General features: G+C 33.4%; 1 protein-coding gene across 12 annotated transcripts in view; it reads left to right on the top strand.

Annotated features, from left to right (window-relative positions):
• LOC145295953 (protein argonaute-2-like) overlaps window positions 1-23096 on the top strand; it is a 179528-nt gene that overhangs the window by 34092 nt on the left and 122340 nt on the right. For 6 of the 12 annotated variants that reach the window (XM_080141848.1, XM_080141842.1, XM_080141847.1 and 3 more), the window contains exon 2: window positions 13340-13369. The exons of the other annotated variants lie outside the window; for them this stretch is intronic. In XM_080141848.1, the coding sequence (XP_079997974.1) occupies window positions 13340-13369 (30 nt within the window). The remainder of the gene's footprint in view (window positions 1-13339; window positions 13370-23096) is intronic. 12 annotated transcript variants of the gene reach the window in all.

Below are 23096 nucleotides of genomic sequence, written 5' to 3' on the forward strand. Positions count from 1 at the left end.
GCCGCCATTTTGAAAAATCACTTGCAAATGCGACTGTTTCACTCACAATGTAGAGCCCTGATTATTCACGTGCAGGAGAGGGGAGTAAAGAATGTAACCCTCGCAAATAGTGAGGGGAAACTACTATGTTTTGACTGTGCCTTCAGTTTTTCTTCAGGTGTATGGATCATACTGTTCTTATTTTTAGATATTATCACTTATAATAAGGATTGACCTATCAGCTTCCAAAATCCTGTCACTAATTATGAACCAATGCTTTACATGTTCATGTTGATAATTCTAATATGAATTTTGGGAAGCTTAAACCTAATTTTATCCAGATGTTCCTGATGGGTATAATCACCCCACTCACAGGTAGGTTCTCATTATATGAGGGATATTCAATAAGTAATTCACCCTGATCCACTTCTAGTTGTCTGATCTAACTAAAAGTTTGCAAGTCCAATGATTTTATATCTTTGAGTTATATGGCAAATTATAGCTCTGAACTAATTGTGGTTTTTGATTCACAGGTGTTTGAATTGAGTCAGGTGCAAAATGGAGTCAGTTGAGTCTTGCACAGTGATCTGCTTCTTTTTTTTTAAGATTCGCACATCACATAAAACATTTGAAATGAAGGAAACATAAAATAATACCCAATTATATGACCTTATAAAACACTGGCATCGTAAATTCAAACATGGAGAAAAATCTGTGGAACAGCTCCTGAACCTGGTTTGCCATTGATGAGGCATCTGCCAATAAAGTTGAGGTTGACATTTTGAAAAATCAGTGCGTGACTATTTGCCAAATAACCCAAGAAGTCAAGATTAGTACAGGGCTTGTAGAAACTATCATTCATGACCATTTGAATGTGTCTGCCAGATGGGCTGGTCCTGGATATGACCTTTACTATATCCAGTGGTGAGGCCCCAGCTTGCGGGCTTTGGGGAGTGTGGAGCCACCCTTTAATTACCATTTCTCCCAGGTTCACTCTGACCCAGAGTGGTAGTATCTGTTAGGGTCCCAACTATCGGTAAAAATAGAAACCGACTAGAAAACAACAAATATATTCTATTAAAAAATTTTCTTCAAAATCTTTGGATTCGGCATTAAATAACCCAAAAAGGGTTGATATGCTGTAAAACAAAACCAACCAACCAACCAGATGGGTTCCCAGGTTGCTGACACCTTTCTAGAAGTAAAAACGCATCTAGTGCTTAGAAATAAATTTGGAGGTGTACCAATAGGATTAGTTATTTTTTTCAAAAGATTTATTACATAGGATAAAACCTGGGTCTATCACTATGATCCAGAAACCAAAGCCCAGTTAATGCAGTGGAAGTACATGAACTCTCCACATCCAAAGAAAGTAAGGGTGCAGCCCTTTGCTGGCTAGGTTATTCAGTTTTCTGATACCAGAACAGAGTAGTGATGACATTTTCTGGCAAAGGGTACCATAATTATAGGAGCCAATTATACTTCACTTTTGATGAAATTAAGGGAAGCTATCAAAATCAAGAGGTGGGGCAAGATCAACAAAGGTGTCCTCCTTCTGCAAGACAATGCTCTGGTCCACAACGCACATGTTGCCAGATCAGAAACATTGTCGTGTAACTATAAAATACTGCTTCCCATTGACTTTTTCACCTCTGGAACCATGAAGTTTTTGAAAGGAAAGTGTTTCTCAGATAATGCAGTCTTGATTTCAAAAGTAACGTTGCAGTTGGAGGACTACTTGGAGTGTTCTACAAAGACAGTCTCCAGAGCTCCATTAAATGATGGGAGAGATGTTTAACTAACCTTTTTTATGTAGAGAAAGACTATAAATTGCTCTACTGCTATGAGAAGTGGGTCAGGAGCATAACTTATTGAACGCCCCTTGTATGTCAAGAATTCAGCTCACTTTGTGGGGGAAAATATCAAATGCTCTCATTCATTCCAACTAGATATGGAATCTAGATGCAAGTTTGTTCACAAAAGTACCCACTAATGAGACTTTGGCTGTGGTATGGGATAAGTTGTCTTCAGATTTGATGGCGATATTGACTTTATGTAGAAACTGAGGAAAAATGATACTTTGATGCATAAAGCATGATAAATTTGTTAAAATTAGAATTCAGCTGTTGAATTTGAATTTATGAAATCTTATTAAGAGGCTTTGTTGGTTTGTTTTGAATTTGTGAGTGATGAACAGTTAGGACAAGTAAAATTGAGTCTTTTTTGCTTAAATTTTCTCTCTACTGGTAACTTTTGATTTTCTAATTCTTTCTTCCTTTATTTTGTTTTTTAGTATTCACATTCCATGAACGATGTTTCTGACAAAGGGGGAATGATTGTTATTTTTTAGATTGGAATCTGTCTATATAACATTTATCGTTAGCTAGTTTTTAATCTTACATCAAATGCCTTCATACCATGCCAGAAGCGGTTTCCATAAAAAAAAAAAAATTACCAAATCAGTGGCACAATGCTTTCCATCTTTGAATTTGTTTTTGTTGTTTAACATTTTCAAAACGATAACCTTTCTTTGAAGACAGGAATGTTATTGATATATTTTGTATGTTCAGATGAATCCGCCCGTTCTGTAGAATACAAGGCGAAATGATTTGGCAAAAAAAAACAGCAGCACATTCCATCTCTTGTGTGTAAATGCACTTGTTCAAATTCTCAATTTAGAATTTGGAGTTAGTGAACATTTGATTCAATAATCTTGATTTTGTTAATCTCTATGCAGATGGCTTCTGTAAGATCTTGAATTAAGCTTGTTGATATTTTAATAAAAATTACATGCAAGTGAATGCTGGACGTTCACTAATCTGCTCTTTTTGATGATGTCTAGCAATAATGGCTATGATTTGATGAATTTGTGGTATGCATCTTAATGACATTGCTAGTTCTGATTCCCTGTTATTAAAACTGTAGGTATCTCCTGTGTTTTGATTTTTCTAATCGTTTTGTTTTTGTGGAGATGGGGCATCCTAACGGATGCCAGACATTCACCCACTATTTCAGTCACTCCAACCAAGAGGTCTTTTTTTTAAATTCTAATCGTTCCTTTGAGTGCAATTGTTTATATTCCTCTTGCACTTGGTTCACCGGATATATTTGACAGGTAGTTTTTGAAATTCTTTTTCATAAGTTTGGTTGCTCCTATAATTACTGGAATGATGGAGATATTAAGATTCTTTTCATGTCATACATAAAGCTTTGGTATTTTATTTTCTCCCTTTCAGCTCCATTAAGACTATCATTGTTAGGGACACTTATTTCAACTGGGGCCAGCTATGCGTTGTGACTGTCTACAATGGTATGGACATGTTAAGCAAAATTTTGGTTTGATTATCTCAGTTGAAGGTAACTGAGAAAAGGACAAGCTAAGAAAACGTGTAATGGCTTGGTCAAAGATGACCTCAAGAAATGGCTCATCAAAACCAATGTAAATGAAAGAATTTAATGAAGAAAATCACTTAGTTCGGCCATGGGCAACATACAACCCACATCTGATGTGGAAAAGACATGTAAAACAAAGAGGAGGTCATTTATATTTCTATCGAAAATATGCTTTTTCTCTGCATCTTTTTCAAACATTGTAAGTCATAAGGAATAAGTTTGTTGCAAGAGGTGTCGATCAGTTGTCTTGGGTGTGTATGTTTTTTCTTTTATGATAAAAATCTCTGTAAATCACAATATTGTGGGATGAATTTCTAACAATAATCTCAACATGTCATTTAGATTACGTGTTCAACTGGTACGAGTATAATAGAGGTAAACCAAAAAATTAAAAAGGTATGACATATTATCTGCTCTATTCTTATAAAAATATAGTTCATTTAAATCATAAAAAAAACAAGCCATTGCAACTTTCATTTTAAGATGAAATAGATGATTAGTTAATCTCTTTGTCTATTGTGTGAGGAACAGATTTGCTTTACCTCAACAGGTAAACTGGCTGACATTCACTTTGCATCGCTATACAGGAATATCTCTTCTTACTGTTGAATTTAACTCAATTTTTAATCTTACTCCTCTGATGAATGTTGGTTGAAAGAAAGATCTTGTGTGATAATTTATTAAAATGAAGTTGCTTTTAGTATTAACAAATCTAAACGTGAATGATCGAAGTGAGAAACATTTCACCTTTGCACCATGAAGAGGAGCAATTGACAAAAAAAAAAAAATCATAGTTTTTGATAGATAAGAGTAGGGTTTCTAAAGTATTTGATTAAATTGAGAACCCTACCCAAGGTGAAGAGGTATATGACAGGGTTGCAACATCAGAGCGGGTATAAGGTCCAATTCTGACTCTAAGAATTTAAAAATATACAGCTTATTTTTAAGACTTTCTAATAAACTGTTTGTTAATTCTTTAGAGATTAAAAAGTCCAATTCATAGCATATTTATGAGATTAATTCTAACTCCTCAAACTATGACTGCAATTCCTGCTATATGAATGGAAAAATGAAGATTTTATTTCTTTTAAAAAATAAAAAATGTAAAAACTGCCTAAACGTCTAAGATTAAGACACTTAAGATTTTTTTTTTTTTTTTTTTAAATCCTTTCCAGTTCACTCATAGGAGAGGGAAGGTGACAAGAAATTATTGATCCAAAATCATACTAGTATCTCATTATTATTGCACATGTTTGAAAATATTGTTAGTTTCATTTACAGCATATCAGCAATTTAAGCTATTTAATGATTAAATAATAATTATGTTCAATGAATAATAGTATTAATTACTAGCATGGATGCCCGGCATTGCCCGGGTGTTTGTAGGTGTGTGTTGAGCCAAAAAAAAAAAAAAAAAAAAGTGGTAGTAGGAAGGCAGGCTCGAACCCGTACCAAGAAGAAGGAAAAAAACGTGACGTCTTTGCTGTTATGACCACCGCTAAACCGGAAGCTAGACAATTGAAAAGATGGGATGACTTTCGAAAATATCGGCGAAAAAAGCAACCCCTCCCTGTAGAAAAGTTCCCACTTGAGAGTGAAGAAATTAATGTTTTTAGCTATTTTTTCAGTATTTGTTGTCTGAAGGGTCGAGCTTCAAAACTATACTGATTTTGTGCAAATCCGTCGCCTCAGTCGAAAGTTTTAAGCATACATGCAAACATACATACATACATAGATTTATGTTTGTAGCTCAAGTTATTTATCCAAACTGATTAAAAAGCTTGCCCCATCTCTGAATACCCTTTATGTAAAATTTCAAATGTTTAAACCAGAAATTGTCTGAGTAATTTGATACAGATCGCAGAGGTCAATTTTCTTTTTAATTTGACCCCTATTATGACCCCTTAACATTTACTGTTTTGGGCTCAAATCAAGTTATTAAGTTAGATCCATGTCCAAGGAACCTATATCTAAAATTTTAAGTGTTTAGACCCAAAATTGGTGGAGGCGTTTGGTAGAGTTCTCAAAGGTCAAATCCTTGAACTTCAACCCCTTAACAGCCAAATTTCTGGCCAAAAACTGATTACAAAGATTTTCCCAAATCTCACTACTCTGTATATTAAATTTTGAGTCTGTAGACTGAAAATTGACAGTTATTGTGTCTGGAAATGTACACAGACAAACGGACACTTTCACTTTTATAGATATATAGATTATTATTATTATTATTATTATTATTATTTAATTCAGTATAAATAGTTATTTTACTCATTTTTACTTACTTACTGGAAATTGTGCATTCATACTTTTCCTTTTGATTTTCTTAGATCATAATTGAAGGCAATGGAGCTGATAGAATTTAAATCTGGCATATTTGATTCTACTGTTTATGACAAGTCCATTAAACTAATCATCCTCATCTCAATTTTGTTGATCAAATTAGTATGATTAATTGCAACAGTTGGTTGTTCTGGTTTTACGGCATATCACCACTTTGCAGCAGGTGGAAATCATTGTCTACATCATAATGCTTTGAGTTTGAAAACTTGCTGTTGTCTTTAGCATTTGGTTGTGTTTATATGCTGATGTTATCAGCTGAAAAACTTGGTGTTTAGCAAATTTGTTGGTTTTAATCTCAATTGGTCGCGCCGAGAATTGTGCTGGATCATGTGAGGAAGCTCTCTCATTGGTTAATCAACATTCGGTTATTATTTTATCACAATCTGGTCATGTGATCTGTTTCATGCAGACTTAATGGTACACCATTATTTGTTGAAACTTTCGTTTCCATTTCTTGTGAGTGTTGTTATTAGCATAAGAAAAGATGAAGAAAAGAAAGAAAAAAAAGGAAAGGCGGTGAGTTAAAAGTCTAGTAACTATTTTTCTTGATCAAGGTTTATTCTTGTATAGTTTTAATATAATATATATAGTTTAAATAGCTGACTTTATCAGTTAACTATCTCTTCACACAACCAAGATGAAGTCATGGATGATTACAGACAAGTCGTCTTTATTGAAAAGTCTGTGTCCAATTTGTGATACTGATTGGGCAATTAAATGATGACTTTCTTGTACTCTGTACCATTTTTAGCTTCTCCAAACCTCTTCATCTTCTTTCTGATCTCGACCATATCTTTGTCAATGCCAAAGAAGATAATTGATTTGATCTCCTCTTGGAATACTTCTAGCACTGCATGATAGTCTGGAATTGGTTGTCGAGTGGTATCTGCAAACTTTATTTTGCAGCATGGCGTTTCACTGCACCACCAATTTCATCACACAGTGATTTCATGTGACTAGTTTAAAAGAAAATCCACTCTGTTTCAATGGAAAAGTCCTCTTTATAGAACACCTACACGTTTGACTTTGCCAGCTCACAAAATTTTCTATTTTATCTTTGAAATGATAATGAAAGGGGAAAACTGATCAATTACTTGAGCAATGGTGTGCGTTTTGTTTGGAACGGTATTTCTTATAAATTCTCATTGAAACATATAAACAATAAAAAAGAAAATGCTGTCACAAGAGTGCTCTTCGCTTTCTGAAATTTTGCTTATATCTTACCCCCCCTTTTTTTTTCTTTAGTTTAATTTAAATAACCTCCTATGAAAATTATTCAGCAAGAATTTGATGTAGTTTTAGTAATTCTCTTTTTTTTTCTTTTTTTTTAAATGACTTTAATTTCTGTTAATATCTGCAAAAAATAAAACTGCATATATATTATTACAATACAAGCCAGTAGAACTTAATTTGAGGAAAATCCCCCTATAGAATAGATCCCGGATGAACGTCCCATATAACAATGTCCCGAACGAGAGATGTTATAGTCTATATGACATGTTTTCTTAGGTTCAGTTCAGCATCATCATGAAATAACCAAGTGAAGCACACAGACGCAAAAATGACAGAACACAACAATTAAGGGTTTATATATATATATATATATAAAATGCTTTTATTACACAAAAAGTTCCAATCTCCCCCCACTAAAAAAATCTTCATACAATACCCAGCTAGCCAGAGGAGGGTTCAACAAAAAGAAGTCCACAAAACAAAATATCTTTTTCATTTTTTTTTTTTTTTCAAACACAAATATAAGAAACATTTAAATGTAAATTTCTTAAGAAATTAACTCGACTGTTCATTGAAGATGGAAAGGGTATGAGGGCAGGATTGGAATAATAAACACAAAGTACTTAGTTCATGGAAACATGCAATATCCGAATAAAATGTCCAAAAGAAATAGTTATCCGCTTTCGGAATTTCAATATACAATAATATAGTCCAGGTATAATCCAATCTTTGGCTCCCATCCCCAAAGTGGGATAAACATAGACCTTTTTTCCAGCAAATATTTCCATAGTTTTCCTACAACAAGCGATTCTCGTGACATAAGATCAATTCTCTCATTTTACACATAGACATATCACTCGCGTCTCAATACATAATCATTCCACTTTTGTGGCCTTGTACCATACAGTGACAGTTCCTTTGTATTTCTGTGCAAGGTGGTTGAAACTGCATTCAGTTCGCCATTTTCTGTTGTATAGGAAAGTTTGTGGGTAATCTTTCCCCTTTTTGTCGTTTTTCTATTTATACGCTTATATGCATCTCAGCTTGTGTTCAAGCGTCATTTTGGATGTCTGCCCTTTTTATGCTACATAGGGTAATCTGTGCATGGCTTCAGTCCTTTCCATCATAATGTTATATATATAATCTCAGAGTTTATATATTCAAATTTCATTGAATAGAAAGAATTACTTTTCAAAATAAAAATTTATTGTTTGAGCCAAAGAATACAATGTTTAAAATAATTGCCTTGATCCATGGATTTTCAATGTAAGTACATTTCCTCAGAAGGAAAACACTAGCAAAATATTAATATTGGTTTGAAATTATTTTGCTAAATAGCACATACAAAGAAAATATTGAAGATTAAATACCTTTAAGGGATATAGAGAAAGGATATGAATGTTGAAAGCAAAAAAAAAAAAAAGAAAAGATATTTAGTATCCAAATAAAGTATTAATCCTAGAAAATGTAGGATGGTATTAAGTTCCATATTGTTTGAAGATTGGTAGAATGGAGGTAAAAAACCAAATGTCTCCGGTAAGGCATCCATAGTAGGCAGTAATCCTTTGCTAATAGAATTCATCCGTTTCATTTTTGGTAGTATAAGACCAGCAGTAGTATGTTCCTTTGCATAAATTTAAATCCCAATGACCATGGTTGAAGTTCAATTTAGCTAAAGGCCAAAATAAAATCTAGTTACTGGATTTAAATTTATGCAAAGGAACATACTACTGCTAGCCTTTATGCTACCAGAAATGAAACGGATTAATTCTATTCGCATTGTGAATTCAACATTTATTTTTAAAACTCATTCAAAAATAAAAGGTTGTCTAAATAACATTAGAAACAAATGTTCTGATATTTTTAGTGTCCCTTTTTGAAGATGACCGAACAATATTCCTCTGAACCTTTACACTATCAGTAAGAAAAATAGATAATAAACATAAAAATTAATCTTGTGTACTAGACTGTCATTTTTATTTATGATTGTAATTAAATATTAAACTTTTTTTTAGCAAACTACCTTTTAAGATCTATGGAGAGCTTGTATGACTATGCCGAACTTCTAAACATTTTAAGTGGGTTAAAAAGACAAAATATTTTTGTTTGATCGGTGGACAAGTGGATAAGCATTAGACTTCAGTTTCAATATTCTTTGCTAACTTTCAGGGTTCGAATCTCACACCAGACTCTTTTCTTTTTTGCTATAGTGTTCCCGTTAGTTTCTAGCTTATATGGAGTATCATTAGGTGTATCAGAATTTTTGTAGGAATTTTTGACACCCCTAACACGAAACTGCGAATAAAATATAAAAAACTTGTAATTTCTCTTTTAAAAGTGGGTTGTTTATTTTCTTCATGGATTATACTTCCAAAATAAACTATTAAAGTTGTTTTAAAAGTAATAGAAATATTTTTTTATTTTTTAAAAAACAGTAATGAAATTAATTAAATTTTACTAGTTCAGTATTTTTCAATTTTTAAACTTTAAAAATCTATCAAAATTTTTCTATTGATTCAATTTTTACGATATTTTCAGGGTCAATGTGAAATTTTATGCTCTTTCCAATAAACTGAATATAATATTTTAGACAAACGTTTTGTTTTTTTTAATTGCACCCTATTTTGAAATGTCTATTAAAAAGTAAATAATTAATTTATGTGCCAAAGTTTTATGTATCACAAATTGAAGATAAAAGATCAATAAATAATATATTCTAATTTAAAATAAAACAAAAAAACAAAACAGTTTTTTGGAAATTTACCTGTAAAGTCCGAAGTTTAAAACCTTTTTTTTTTTTTTTTTTTTTTTTTTAATGGAACCTTGGTCCTTGCCCCTTTAATTGAAAAAGAAATTAGGGTTTGAATTACATTTTTCGAGTAGTTATAAGCTTGGAAAGACAGGGGGGGGGTCGAATTAATTCACGCCCCCCCCCCCATTTTGAAGTGTCTATTAAAAAGTTAACAATTAATTTATGACCCAAATTTTTATATATCACAAATTGAAGATAAAAGATCAATAAATAATATATTCGAATTTAAAACAAAAAAAAAGAACAGTTTTTTTTTTTTTAATTTACCTGTAAAGTCCGAAGTTTAAAACCTTTTTTTTTTTTTAAAAAAACACGTTGTTTGTACTTTTTTATTTTTTAAATGAAACCTTGGTCCTTGCTCCTTTAATTGAAAAAAAAATTAGGGTTTGAATTACATTTTTCGAGTAGTTATAAGCTTGGAAAGACAGGGGGTCGAAGTATTCAATATTTTTCACAAAGTTTCTGACACACCTAGAGCATCATAAACTTAAATAATGCACTTGTCTATTTGTTTTATTTTGATTTAAAGTTAAAACAAACAAAAAAAAAATTCATTTGAACCGGTTAAGAATCTTGCTTCCCCCCTTTTTTTTCCTCATGTTGTGCCATTTTAATAATTTTGAGTAACTTTCATTAAATTATTTATTTTGATTGGCCTTGGCACTTAAATTTCCCCCAGTGTTTTTTTATTTTTATCAATATTATTTATTTATTTATTATTTTTTTTTCACAATCAGTTTGTTTATTTATTTATTTTTTTAACAATCAGCTTAAAAGTTTTTTGGTTTTGTTTAACAATCAGTTTATTTATTTATTTATTTATTTTTAAAGAATCAGTTTCTCCTGATGAGATGATAGTCAAAAAAAGTTTTAGATTTTCCCACCCATTGCTTTAAATTATGAGTGAACATTCTGGCCTTCTAGGTTGGAAAATTCATCTCAAGTTCAGATTTCTTTTTTCTTTCACCACTAATATCCCTGGAAAAATGTTTTCTAAAGACAACTTTGTTCACTTTATATCAAATGTTTTCAATCTGTTATTGTTATGTGAATAAATGATATATTTCTAAAGTGATAAGAGTGATTCAGCAGTTTTTTTGCATTTAAATCTGTTTATTACAGGTTTTACCCTACTTTGTAATACTTTTGACCATTTGATCAGTTTTATGAGTCCAATTAGGTATAACAATACTGTTAAAAAAAACAACAAAAAAAAAACGGATATTATATTATGGTCTGGAGAGAGATGAGTCCCACTATCCCCAGACATGCTGACTGGTTGATATTCACCATTTAGTGCCCCTTACTAAGATTGTGAAGTCAGAAAGTATAAGCTCTGATTCTGACTTAGAATTCCAAAATGTTCTACCCAGACATTTTAATTTAAAATCTTCCAATCAGATTCAGTTGGTTCTTTAAAGATTAAAAAAATTGGACTGATTCCTAACATTCTTAGGGGTGTGACTCTGAGGATGTCTTCCAAAACCTCTGACTCTACAACCCTGATTTCTGACCCCTAAAAAAGGGAGTTGCGTGTGGAGGGGGAGGGTTACATATACTGTCTAAGAACATAAATGGAGAATGAACATGTTAAGCATAAAAATAACTCTTTAAAACTTATTTGTATAGAATTTTAAAATTATTTACATTTTTGGATTATTCTCCTTGTGTTTGTTGCTATCACTTTCAAAACATTTCGACTGTTAAACTTCCAAGCCTTCTTCAGATGGATGCCTTTTTTCTTCCAAAATTTGGAACCCTTTGAGAATTTTCAACTGAAACCTTTATTCACTTGGATAGTTTACTCTGATTTAAAATTCCATACCTACAGATGATAAAGTTGATATATCATTAACATTCTTTCATTGAATTAATTTTAAAAAAATGTATTTATTTTTTTAAAATAAATTTAAGAGAAATTTAAGGACAAAAAGGCTGAGGTTGGGGTTCAATGAGTAAAACAAAAAAAAAAAAATAAATAAAAGCTCAAACTCTTATGCAACATTGATATAGTGACAGCTAATTACCAATAATTTATACATATACTATATATTATTATAATGTTTATATTATTATATATATAATGTTTTGGTTATTATGAAGTAGATAGGCATATTTTTTAAGCTTGTGAATTCAACATTAATTTTTAGTAATTAAAATCTAAAGAATCCAATTTTTCGTCCATAACGGAATCTGAGACAAACTCTGGACATCTAGAAGTGCTAACGGAAGACCCCAAGTGATTAGAATACAGATTTTCATAGCATTATATCCCAGCCTATTGCTGTTCAACTGCTCTTCCTAAATCTCATTGATCATGCTCTCCAGAGTGTGGCAGTTAGCCATGAAGTGAGGGTGTCAAACATGGCTTATGCCAATGCCATCATATTTCTTGGGATGAAGTGAACATGCTGCACTCTCTTGGAGAACCAGAGGCTGCTGTTTCTGAATGGCATTCTATTGGAAGATGCGGAATGATTTGTGTACCTTGGTTCCACCATTGTTCCTCCCATACAGAGGCTGATCGTAGAGTTGGAATTGCTAGATCCAGTTTTGTATGTTTCTGGCAGTCATTAGAGGGGAGGGAATATCAATAAACACAAAGAGGAATATCTATCAATCTGTTGTAGAGTTGAATGCCTGATTGAAAGATGGTATGGAAGGACTGCTTCTGCCACAACTTTCATTGCCGTGGAGTTGCTGCTTGCCACAATCTGAAGTCTCTGCTATTCTTCTTTGTTGCAACATCTTCAATAGTTTAGATATGCAGGTTGTCACACAAAGGAGAGCTAGTTCATGGTGTAATCCTCTCTCCATCTCCAAATTGTGCAAGTATGTCAGTGATGACCTTCTTAGCAGCCATTGAGGTCTATAGATGGCCAATCTTTGAGTGAATTGTGATTGGATAGCTATCTCATGCAACGTTGCTTAGGACCGCAGTGCATGAGCTGCCACGATTTGCAATGTAATGCAGGCTAGGAAAAAAGCCGTCTCAATCTGACCAGGGGGAACACTGTTGCAGCAACAATAACCGCACATGTCTATTAACGATGTACCGCACCATTGTGTGGCTCCATGAACCCCTCTCTATCGCCATTATTAAAGAGAACGCCTTGAACGTGCTCTCGGCCTGCCAAGCCAGCAGTAAATCTGATGAAAATTCTTGGTCTTCCAAATGTAGGATTTGAAATTTGCAAGTTGAAAATGATTATGTAGAATTAGTACAAGTAAATGTTTACATAAACTTAAAAATTGTCGAATGTTGAATGATGTATTTACTGAATAAACTTAACGTCTGTACTTATAAAGGAGCATTAAATTCATTAAAGGTTCAGCTTTATAAAGTGATCTTCACGACAAAGGTTTTATTTTTGTCTAAAGCATTTTTTATTTGTCGCTTTTTATTTATTTATTTGAGTTGTCCAATTTTCACCAACTCCAACTCCTAAAGTAATGAATTTGCTCTTACGATGCAAGACCCCATAAATATATCTTTGTCTTCGTGCATGGATGCTTTTAGCTTTTGCCTCTGCAAGTATTGCAATTTTTGTCGTCTAATCATCTTTTCGTCTTTATTTTTAGGTGTCTCTGGTATAAATCCACAACCTGCTGGTAAGCAGAATAAACTATATACTAATCATCTGATCTTTTTAACCTTCTCTTTTTCAACTTTACCTTTCTACTAACTTCTAATGTTCTAACACCAAAATATTAAAATAACTGTACAATTAGATTAGATACTATTTTTATCTTTCAAAAAGAGAGTACAAAGCTTGAGAAATTAAAAATGGAGTTCTTAGGTTCCATAAAGATGTGACTTTTTCTTTTAAAATGAAAATTTATTTTTATATTTATATACCAATGAGTTCAAATGTATTTTGGTTGTTAGCTACAGTGTTTTAGCCACTGTACTCTTACTTGTAAATGTTATGTATTTTTAGTATAGCCCATTCTGTAATATGGCATCCAAACTTTATCCCTCTATTTTATTTGCAATATCCCATACTTGAAGCAAGTTCAGAGATTTGCAATATAGTCGGTCCGTGGACTCCACACAGTTCTAACAACAACAATTGAAGGCCCCTAATTTGCACTTGCTGGAGCTTAGTTGGTTGCATGCAGATCTCATCCTTGCCTTTAACCTCATGTGTGGCAACTACAATAAGCCTCAGGATTTTTTCTTCCCACCAGCTCTGCAGAGAAGGGTTTGTGGAAATTCAAAAGTTGTACATGAAATTATTTTAATTAAATCGACAGATGATGTCTTTCGTTTTGGGTCTAATAATAATAAGTCGCCATGATTAGCCTGCAGATGACTAAAGCAATGTTGAATTCATCAAAGCTGCTGATCTTTTGAATAATTACCCTTCATCACTTAAGCAGTGGAAGATACGTTGGGATGTGTTTCTGGCATAAAACATCATCGACCAGAATTTAAATATACCTTTTGAGAAGTTTCCCACTCTAGCGCCAAGCCGTAACCCAGTGAAAGGTGTATCGTAATAACTTTCGTCTAATTGGAAAATAGATTTTTTTGTCAGTGTTCTTCTTTGTGGAACAGCCTAACAGAGCTCGTGATGATGTCTACCAGGTCCATGATCAAAGTCGCCTTGAACAAAACGTTCAGACAGTAAATAGATGTACATATCTTTTAATTGTCTTTTTACATGGCTTGTTGCTCTTTCACATTTTTTTTTTTTTTTTTTTTTTTTTTTTTTGTCAATAAATTTGCTTTGATTATAAGATGGTAGGTTCAAATAACATTCTTTGTTAACATAGATATTGATGGTTTTTAGTTATTTAGTGACAGGGAACTAAAAGCTCTTGAAAAAAAGGGTGGGGGCTTGAAGGACATAAAGGACTCACAAGGAACATTCCTTAATGTACAAGTTCCCTAGAAAACACCTTCCTGAAAAACAGGTACTTTGTAGCACCAACAGGATGGGACAACTGGTAAAGATGCAACATAAATGATCGATCAGGCTATAAAGGCATTGTTTAATCCCATATATGAACAATTATCTAACTTAAGTTATCACATGGAACATGGTCTTAGTGCTAAGTCATGAATGAGAAATTTCAATCTCTTACAAAACATGAAAGAGTTTCCATAACTTCCAACATGAACTTGTGCCCCTCGATGTGCATACTCCTGACTAATCCCACCTCTTCATTGAGATCCCTAGATGCCGGAAATTCTTTTACTCTAATAGTTTCTTGCTTTGAACTGCTTGACTTTGAAATTCCCTCCCTGTTTCTGGCTTCCCTGACTGTGTTAACCTGCAGAAATTTAAATGTGTGAACAGCTATCTCGCTGCTTAACTCCATACAGTCTCTGATTAGACACAATACCAAATAGTAGAGCCCCTTACGTCCAAGTGGCGATATGTCTTGTTTGGGGGCAAAAGAGACTTTTTTTTTTTTTTAATTTTTTTTTATTTAAAAAAAAAAAAAAAATTTTGGATCTACCAAAAATAATATGGTGATTTTGATCCATGAAAGAAATATGACTATTTAAGGATTCCAGTAATGGACAAGAAAAAGCTATGGGAAGAAATTTTTTTCTTTAATGTCTAATAGAAATTGCTTCATACAAGGCTTGAAGCAAAAAAAAAAACAAAAAACAAACCCCAAGTCAAACTATGACGATAAGTGTGAGATGGATAGATACAAACACAGAAAACAACAATTATTTGCCATTTGTCAGAAACATCACTCATAAAATATGAGGACTAAAAGATAAAATTACTCTATCCTGTACAGGGATGCTGACAAATGCTAGACAGCTATTTTAGCTATGGTTAGGCACACATATTCAATAGACTAGAGCTCAGGTCAACAAAGTGGCTCTGTCACAGTCTAAGAAATCTTTGATATCACTGTTGAATTCTTATTAAAAAAAAACATGGATTTTTTTTTTTTTTTTTTTTTTTACTTCTACAGGAAAACTATGATATACATAGATCTGTACAAGTCTCTATTATCTCAACTGGAAAGGTTAAAACAAAATGTTATATTCTGCAGAATTGGTTCTGATCACATGATACCACAAAGTAAATAAATGATTGAGGACTAAGGGAGATATGAGGAATTAAAAACCTTAGTCTTCTAGAAAATTTCTTTAGAGAAAGAATGAAGTCTGACCATTCCCGTGTCTATGGGGACCACTTGTGAACTTAATATTCCCATGAAACTTTCTCTTATGAAGGAAGGAAACCAGTTCAACCTGCCCAAGGTGAATGCCAATGGCACGGCATTGGCATTCCCATCTGCAGGCAAAAATCTGGAAGAGTTGTGAAGGTGCTAGGCAACATACTATATATACCAACACATCAACCAGTGAATCGACTCTTCTTTCTGGAAAATAAATCCAGTTGTACACACCCTGTACTTAACTCACACCAGAGGTGGTCATCAAATACTGAAATAACCAAAAAGCGGTTTGATTTATTTTAAATGATTATGTACATTGTATGTAATCTGATTATTTAAGTTTTATCGTGCTAAATTTCACTTGTAAGGCTTGTATTGCCCAGTGGTTTTCAGGCACTTGTCAGTTGCCACGAAGATTAAGTTTAATAACATTTGAATAACTTTTGAACCAGACACCAAAATTCAAGTGTTACACTTTCTGATTATCGCATCTTAAACTGTGTGCATGTGTGTACAAATCTACACATCAACCAATGAGACATAAAAAAAAAGAAAGAAATAATTAAAATCCGGTTAGAGGAAGAGGAAGTCAAAAGGTGGAGTCTTTAACTAGAAGACAAAGGAACAAAACAAAATATGAGAGTTAGAACAAGCTATACAAGATCAATGTAATATTAATTTTAAGTTTGTAGCCTCATAATTTTATATAGTTTGGTATGATTATCACTGTATTTTATTAACAATATATCTCTAGTCATTTCAGTCAGAACACCTAATTTTAAGGGTACTGGTAGTTTTGTTAACATTTTTTTTCAAGGAGAAAGTTTTATAGTAGCTTGAAGTCTTATATCACTTTATTGAACTATTTCATATCTGTTCATCCCTAGGTTCTTTTGGTAAGCTTTATGAAGACTTTTAAGGGTTTTTTTTAATGGCAGTCTCACTAAATGACAAAATCGTGACTTTCTTATTTGGAATGTAACAGCATTTCATAGCTTTACTTCAGTGCAACTTTTGAAAAGCATCAATTTTGTGTTCTGATATTTCGTCCACAGCTTCAAATTGTATGGGGAAATACTTTTGGTGCATGTTGTAAATACGTCCAGCTTCTTCCTTGCTTACTATTGAAGAATGTGTTTGTAGGATATGTATGTATTTTATGCAAGCCCGTTTCATCTTTTGAGGTCTTCCTCTATGTCTAGCATTGAGCCAAGATATTTACATTTTCTCCTAACATCATCTTCATCTCTATGTATGTGATTCTTATGTCATTTATATTGTTTATCAATAAATTTCTTGTAGCAAGTTTGGTGCCAGTCTAGCAATTATATTTGTAGCGGTAGCAAAGTAACATGTCGTATCATTTTGAAACATATTGAGAAATATCAAAGTAGCGATATTTTTGACAACCTACAATGTATTGATCTCTAGTTGTTAATTGTAAGTTGTTTTAATCAATAAAAAAAATAAAAAGCAGAAAATAAAAAGAATTGAGATTATTTATATAAACATTAATTGCAATAATCCAAAGTTAAGCTTTTATATTGATGATGATAATCGATAATAAATTGATAATGAAACCATTGTGTACAATACAAATTGTCAGAAGTACATGATAGAATAATGAACAGTGTATGTTTGTAATACTGTAGACACACCGCCTCCCCTCCCAGGGGAGCGTTAGGAAGTGATTCATAAGTAAAGGGAAAAGTTGTCAGAAAACAAAAAAAGCTCACCATGACAATGGTTAAAAATGATCCACCAAGGTGCACAAAGGTAATAGAATGGTAGTTGGATGGATAGTAACTTGCAAGTGGCAGAGTAAAACAAAAAATCTAGACATAGGAATTCCGATCCTGAAGTCAATATATTTAAAGTTAGTTTTTTTAGTTTGTGGGAGTTGATGAGTTTAAAGTAGATCAGGTAGAGTTTTAGTAGATGCAGAAATGAACTGATCAACCAATCGACTAAGATGCCTAGACAGATGCTACAACATTTGGGGGTTCTTTATCACACACTCGGGACATAACTAGTTGCTTTCTCTTGTGATTTTGCATTGTTTTATTTATGTCATGATATGCTTGTATATGGAGTGTGAGGAGTATCTAGTGCAGTTTGAGTGGATTTAAAAAAACACAAGGGTTTTAAGGATTGCAGTTTGTTCCACGTTTCAGCAGTTTTGAGTATGAAAAAAGGTTTCCGAAAGTCATAATGGGGCTATGCTGTTTTCTGATTTTTTTAGGCAAATCCATGTGTGTGAGCCGTATAAAGATCAAAAAGGTACTCCAAGTTCTTGGCAAGATGGTTAATAATTTTGTGGGTCTTTAGACATCAGAACTCAATAAATTTAAACAAGAGGAGAGAGGCATTAATCATGCTGTAATCTCTCTACTTATATATAAAAGGCACTTTGTGTGTTCTCTATGAATTCAAAAACAGCTGGGCTGATTTTTATGAAATTTTGCACAAATTTACTTTGTGTCTGGGCATGTTCTTGCATAGATTTTGTATCAGACTATCTCTGAGTATTGAAAATGAATAAACAAAAAAAATCCCATTAAAGAAGAAGCAATCCGGTTTTGACCCAAGTAAACACTTTTATATACGTGCTAACATTACATGTGCATTTCAGAAGTTTTATCACCGCACAAGCAGAAAAGCCTGGCATTTAAAATGAACAGTAGGTTCTTTAATAAGAGAAATACATTCAAAATGAATGCTTCTAACCATGATACTTCACTTGTGCATTTTAAACTGTAATTCAAGTCATTATATAAAAATAATTTTATAGAATTAACAGTAGGATCTCTACAGTGCAATGTAGACTAAAATATGTAATGGCCTATGTCACTTCGGAGAGATATGTGAAGCTTCCTCTTAGTGCACTGTTGTGGGTTCCTGACTGAGCAGACAATTGATTTGATTTATGAATACGCAATTTTACTGATTTCAATTACAATAAAAGCATTGGAAGTGTGGAACATTCATTGATCCATATTCAATCCTGGGCAACATCAGGTCTCCTCACGAGTTTGAGATAAACTGCACTCTATAAATCTTCCTTGCAAGCAGACATGCACACAATGCAGCACAAACTGGTAATGGAAACCAGCTGTGAACAAGTGTATTGATATACATTTTGGGATGAAGATTCCAATATGCACATACTCTCTTCACAATATTAAGAAATTTTCTTTGGAATTTTCTGTTAGACAAAGCACATCTCTAGGGTGTCTTGATATCACTTGACAAGATCTTTGTTAGTCGCTCTCTAGCCATCTATTTAAAAATATGATCTTAAAAGATCATTTCACATCATATCAACCTGTGCCCTCGATGCGCGGCCAGGCACATCTGGCCCTCGATGCATGCCCAGGCACATTTAAAGGCCTTCTGAATTGGGGGGGGGGGGCTGTTAAAAATCTTTAGTCTAGAAGGATTTCTCCTTTATAAACTGGGAACAGAAACGATGAAGTGTAGTACTAGAATAGAAAAGTATGTTTCACTTAAACTTTCATTGTTGATGCTGGAAAACATCCCACTCTTTTATTTCTTCTTTGACTAGACTTTGGAAGTCCCTTCTGGTCTCATGCTTCCTTGACTGTACTAATATGCAGAAATTTAAATGTAATATGAACAGCCCTCTCGCTGTTGAACTCCCTACATGGTGCCAAATTGTAACAACTTGCGTCTGTGGAAGTGGCTGAAAAGACCAGACCTGTAATGATATACATTTACATTAGACCCTCTGCATAATTACACCAGTATTTGCTCAGAGATTTACCGATGATCTCCTTTCACATTGTGTTCTGTGGTCCTAAACATGTTGCTTCAGAACTGTGTGAATGAACATGCACCACTGTCACATTTTCGGATTTCTGTATTGTCTAACTATGCCAATGTTCCTAAGTTTTATGCAATCCCTAATTAACTAAGTAGCCTCTCTCTATTAACAGTTTTTATGACCATAATAAAGAAAAAAAAATGTCTAAAAAGATAAGAAATTAAAAAACGGGTGGATGCTAGTTTTACAAAAATGTTTTTTAATTAGGACATTTGACGAATTAAATTAATTTTTGTGAAAGTTAAATTAATTTTTAGTTATTAAATTTATTAAATGAAGAAATTTTTAAAAATAAAATCTTCATTTGAATAGTGGCATTTATAACTTGTCAGATAATTTTGTTATAGATGGATGAACAGCCACCAGTTTGTTCAGCTGCTTATTGCTTTCACTGTAATCTTCGTTTCATTAGCCAAAGGATTGTTGTACCTTGTGATATATTTAAGCTTCTTATGAATGTCACCGTTGCCATTGGGCAAAAGTTCCTTACAATGGTAAGGCCTCTCAAGCTTATTAAGCAGTAACGGTTGTAAGATCCACCTCCCACTCCTGGCCAATCCCGCACTTATTTTTAATTCAAAGCTGTACACGCATAGATTACGCGCGTCAAATGCACCTGTTTGATGTTATCACATCAGTGTGACATGATCTCCCCTCCCTCTCTTCTCTTTCTTGATCACTGTTATGTTTCTGGATCTTGAATCCATCCCCCTCTCCCCCAAAAAAGAATTGCACCTTGTAGATCCACACTGCAATTAGGTCTTTGATTCAAATATCGAAAAGATTAACTGTATCTGTCTACCTATTTGTTGTTCCCTGTGAGTCTTGACTTTTTATTTCATTTTTTTTTTTTTTTTTTTTTTAATTTATGCGAATTTAGTGCTTAATCAGTTGGATTTTGGAGTGGTTGTCCAGAATTACCCACTATATTAAAAAAGAAACTGCAGAAAAATTTTTATGGTGTACGTACACGTGACAGAGCAAAAATATCATATTCCAAAAATCACATAAATTGATCAAGTAGTGTTTTTTTTTTGTTTTTTTAATAAAGAAAATCATTTTTAAGCGATTGATGAGAAATCATAGACATTACAAAGCTGATCTTGCAAGTTTGAATTATTGTGGAATTATCTACCCTTATTTCTTCAGTCCACATGAAATCAGTCCTAAACATCATTTATAAGACTTGTTAGATGCATTCTAAGAACTCGGCAGCTATTTTCGTTCTAGGCTGCTGTATGTACATATTATCACTTATAATTGTGACATGATTACAGCTTATTTCTGAAGAGTGGATATATTCTCCAAATATTATCTACCACCATCCTTATTGAGATGAAGCCTATCTTTATCGTTATTTCAATTTCTAGTTCCTTCCCATTAAACATTCACAGCCAAAACTTCTACTACGAGAAAGGTGAGCTCTCTCTACAGTGCTAGAATGCTACTTACACCTGAAAGTATCCTGTACCTCTACAAGGAAACCATTTGCTCATGTATGGAGTATTGTTGTCACATTTGGGCTGGTGCATCTGCTGCTAGTCTCTCACTCCTGGACAGGGTCCAAAAGAGAGTCGCCAACCTGATAGGTCCTGAATTGTCATTTAGGCTTCCCTCGACGAAATGTTGTGTCCCTCTGCCTGTTCTACAAGTATTTTAGTGGTGAATGCTCCGACAAGCTACAAGCACTTGTACTCCCTTGATGTAAATACCCCCTCGATATAAATACCCTCGACAAACCAGACAAGCAGCAAAATCCCACCCCTACACAGATCCCTAGATGTAAGAAAGCCTTCTACTCCAATAGTTTCATCCCCAGAAATGCTAGACTTTGGAACTGCTTTCCCAACTGTACTAACATGCAGAAATTCAAGTGTAATGTGAACAGACATCTTGCTGCTCATCTCCTTTCATAGTATCTCTGCAACATGTCCCTGATAGTAGCCCCCTACATTAAAGGGGCAACTGTGCCTCGTTTGGGGTGAAAATGGAATAAAAAAAAAAAATAAATAAAATCACATCAAAGAACTTTCCTTACTTCCTCTGCATGCCAAAACCTCAAACAGAATTTCCATGAACAAAGTTTTTCCCCAAGAACTTCCTTCCCGTGGAACATGTTGCCACGAGATTGCTTCCCATAGGGCTGCAACAGTGTCCGTCAAGTGTAATGTCAATAAACATCAAAATTCTCATTGTAATATAGCTTCTTATTCTACTAGCTTCTTTTTGAAAATTGCAACTCTCTCTCTGTTCACTGTTTTCCTTCTACTTACAACCTGGGACTTTTCAAGATTAAGATCAATAGACATATCCTGTCTTTGCAATAATCATCTTTCGTTCTTGTTAGCTACTTACATCAAGTGGTTACATGCCTTGTCTCGAGCGATTTCCATAAAAAAAACACTTGACTTGTTCTTGTAAGTCATTAAATTTTATCCATTACATTCATTATTTTCAATCCTCTCATAATATTAACCAACTAGCAGGACGCGTTATATATATGAAAAATAAAATTGGGGGAAATCAGGCAAAAACAATTTATTTTTCTTTGTGACTTATTTGTGTTTAAAAATAAGAACAAAACATTTAATATTAGTTATTACCCATGCGAGCCCCAAGAAAAAAAACAAACAAACTAAGAAACCCCTAAAAAGAAATGAAAATAGCGAGTACCCATGCAAGCACTAAAAAAAAAAAATATATATTAGCTGCAGTAGTCAGGCTCGAACATGTAACACTAAGAGGAAAAGTTGGTGTAAAAAAAAAATAATGAAACGCTTTAGTTGACTGACCCATGGTGAACTTACAATGTTATGGATTATGGGCCTTCGAAATAATGCCTTTAAAATGCTTGTATGGCGAGGCATATAATACACACAAAAAATAATAATAAATAAAGAATATAGGAAAGAAAACGATTGGTTTATTTGTGGTTGTGGTTTACTTTAGTACGGCTACGATGTTGATGACGCTCTTCTCTCTTGCTGAATAAAAAAAAGAATTTGTTTGTTGTGGTTTACAGCTACAATGCTGACAACGCTCCTCGCTCACTCTATCTCTGATTCTTTCTCCCTCTCTTTCTGTCTCTATCTCTCGGCCTCTTCCTCTCTATTTCTAGTTCTCTATAGCTATGTCGGTGTATATTATTGTCTGTGCTGTCACACTTGCTTACTTCTTATCAGGAATCTCCAATTTCGTGGGTGCATTTGTTTATCTATGCAGAAAGCATAAATTGTAGTAAACAGTATAAGTAAACAAAGCATTGTATTCATGTAAATTAAAAAAAAATAATTAGTTTGTATTTGGTTATAACGATTGTAGCATGTAGAGAGAGCGGCTATA

Source organism: Euprymna scolopes, chromosome 16 (assembly GCF_053919585.1).
Source record: "Euprymna scolopes isolate OS-2025 chromosome 16, ASM5391958v1, whole genome shotgun sequence".
NCBI classification, from domain to species: Eukaryota; Metazoa; Mollusca; class Cephalopoda; order Sepiida; family Sepiolidae; genus Euprymna; species Euprymna scolopes.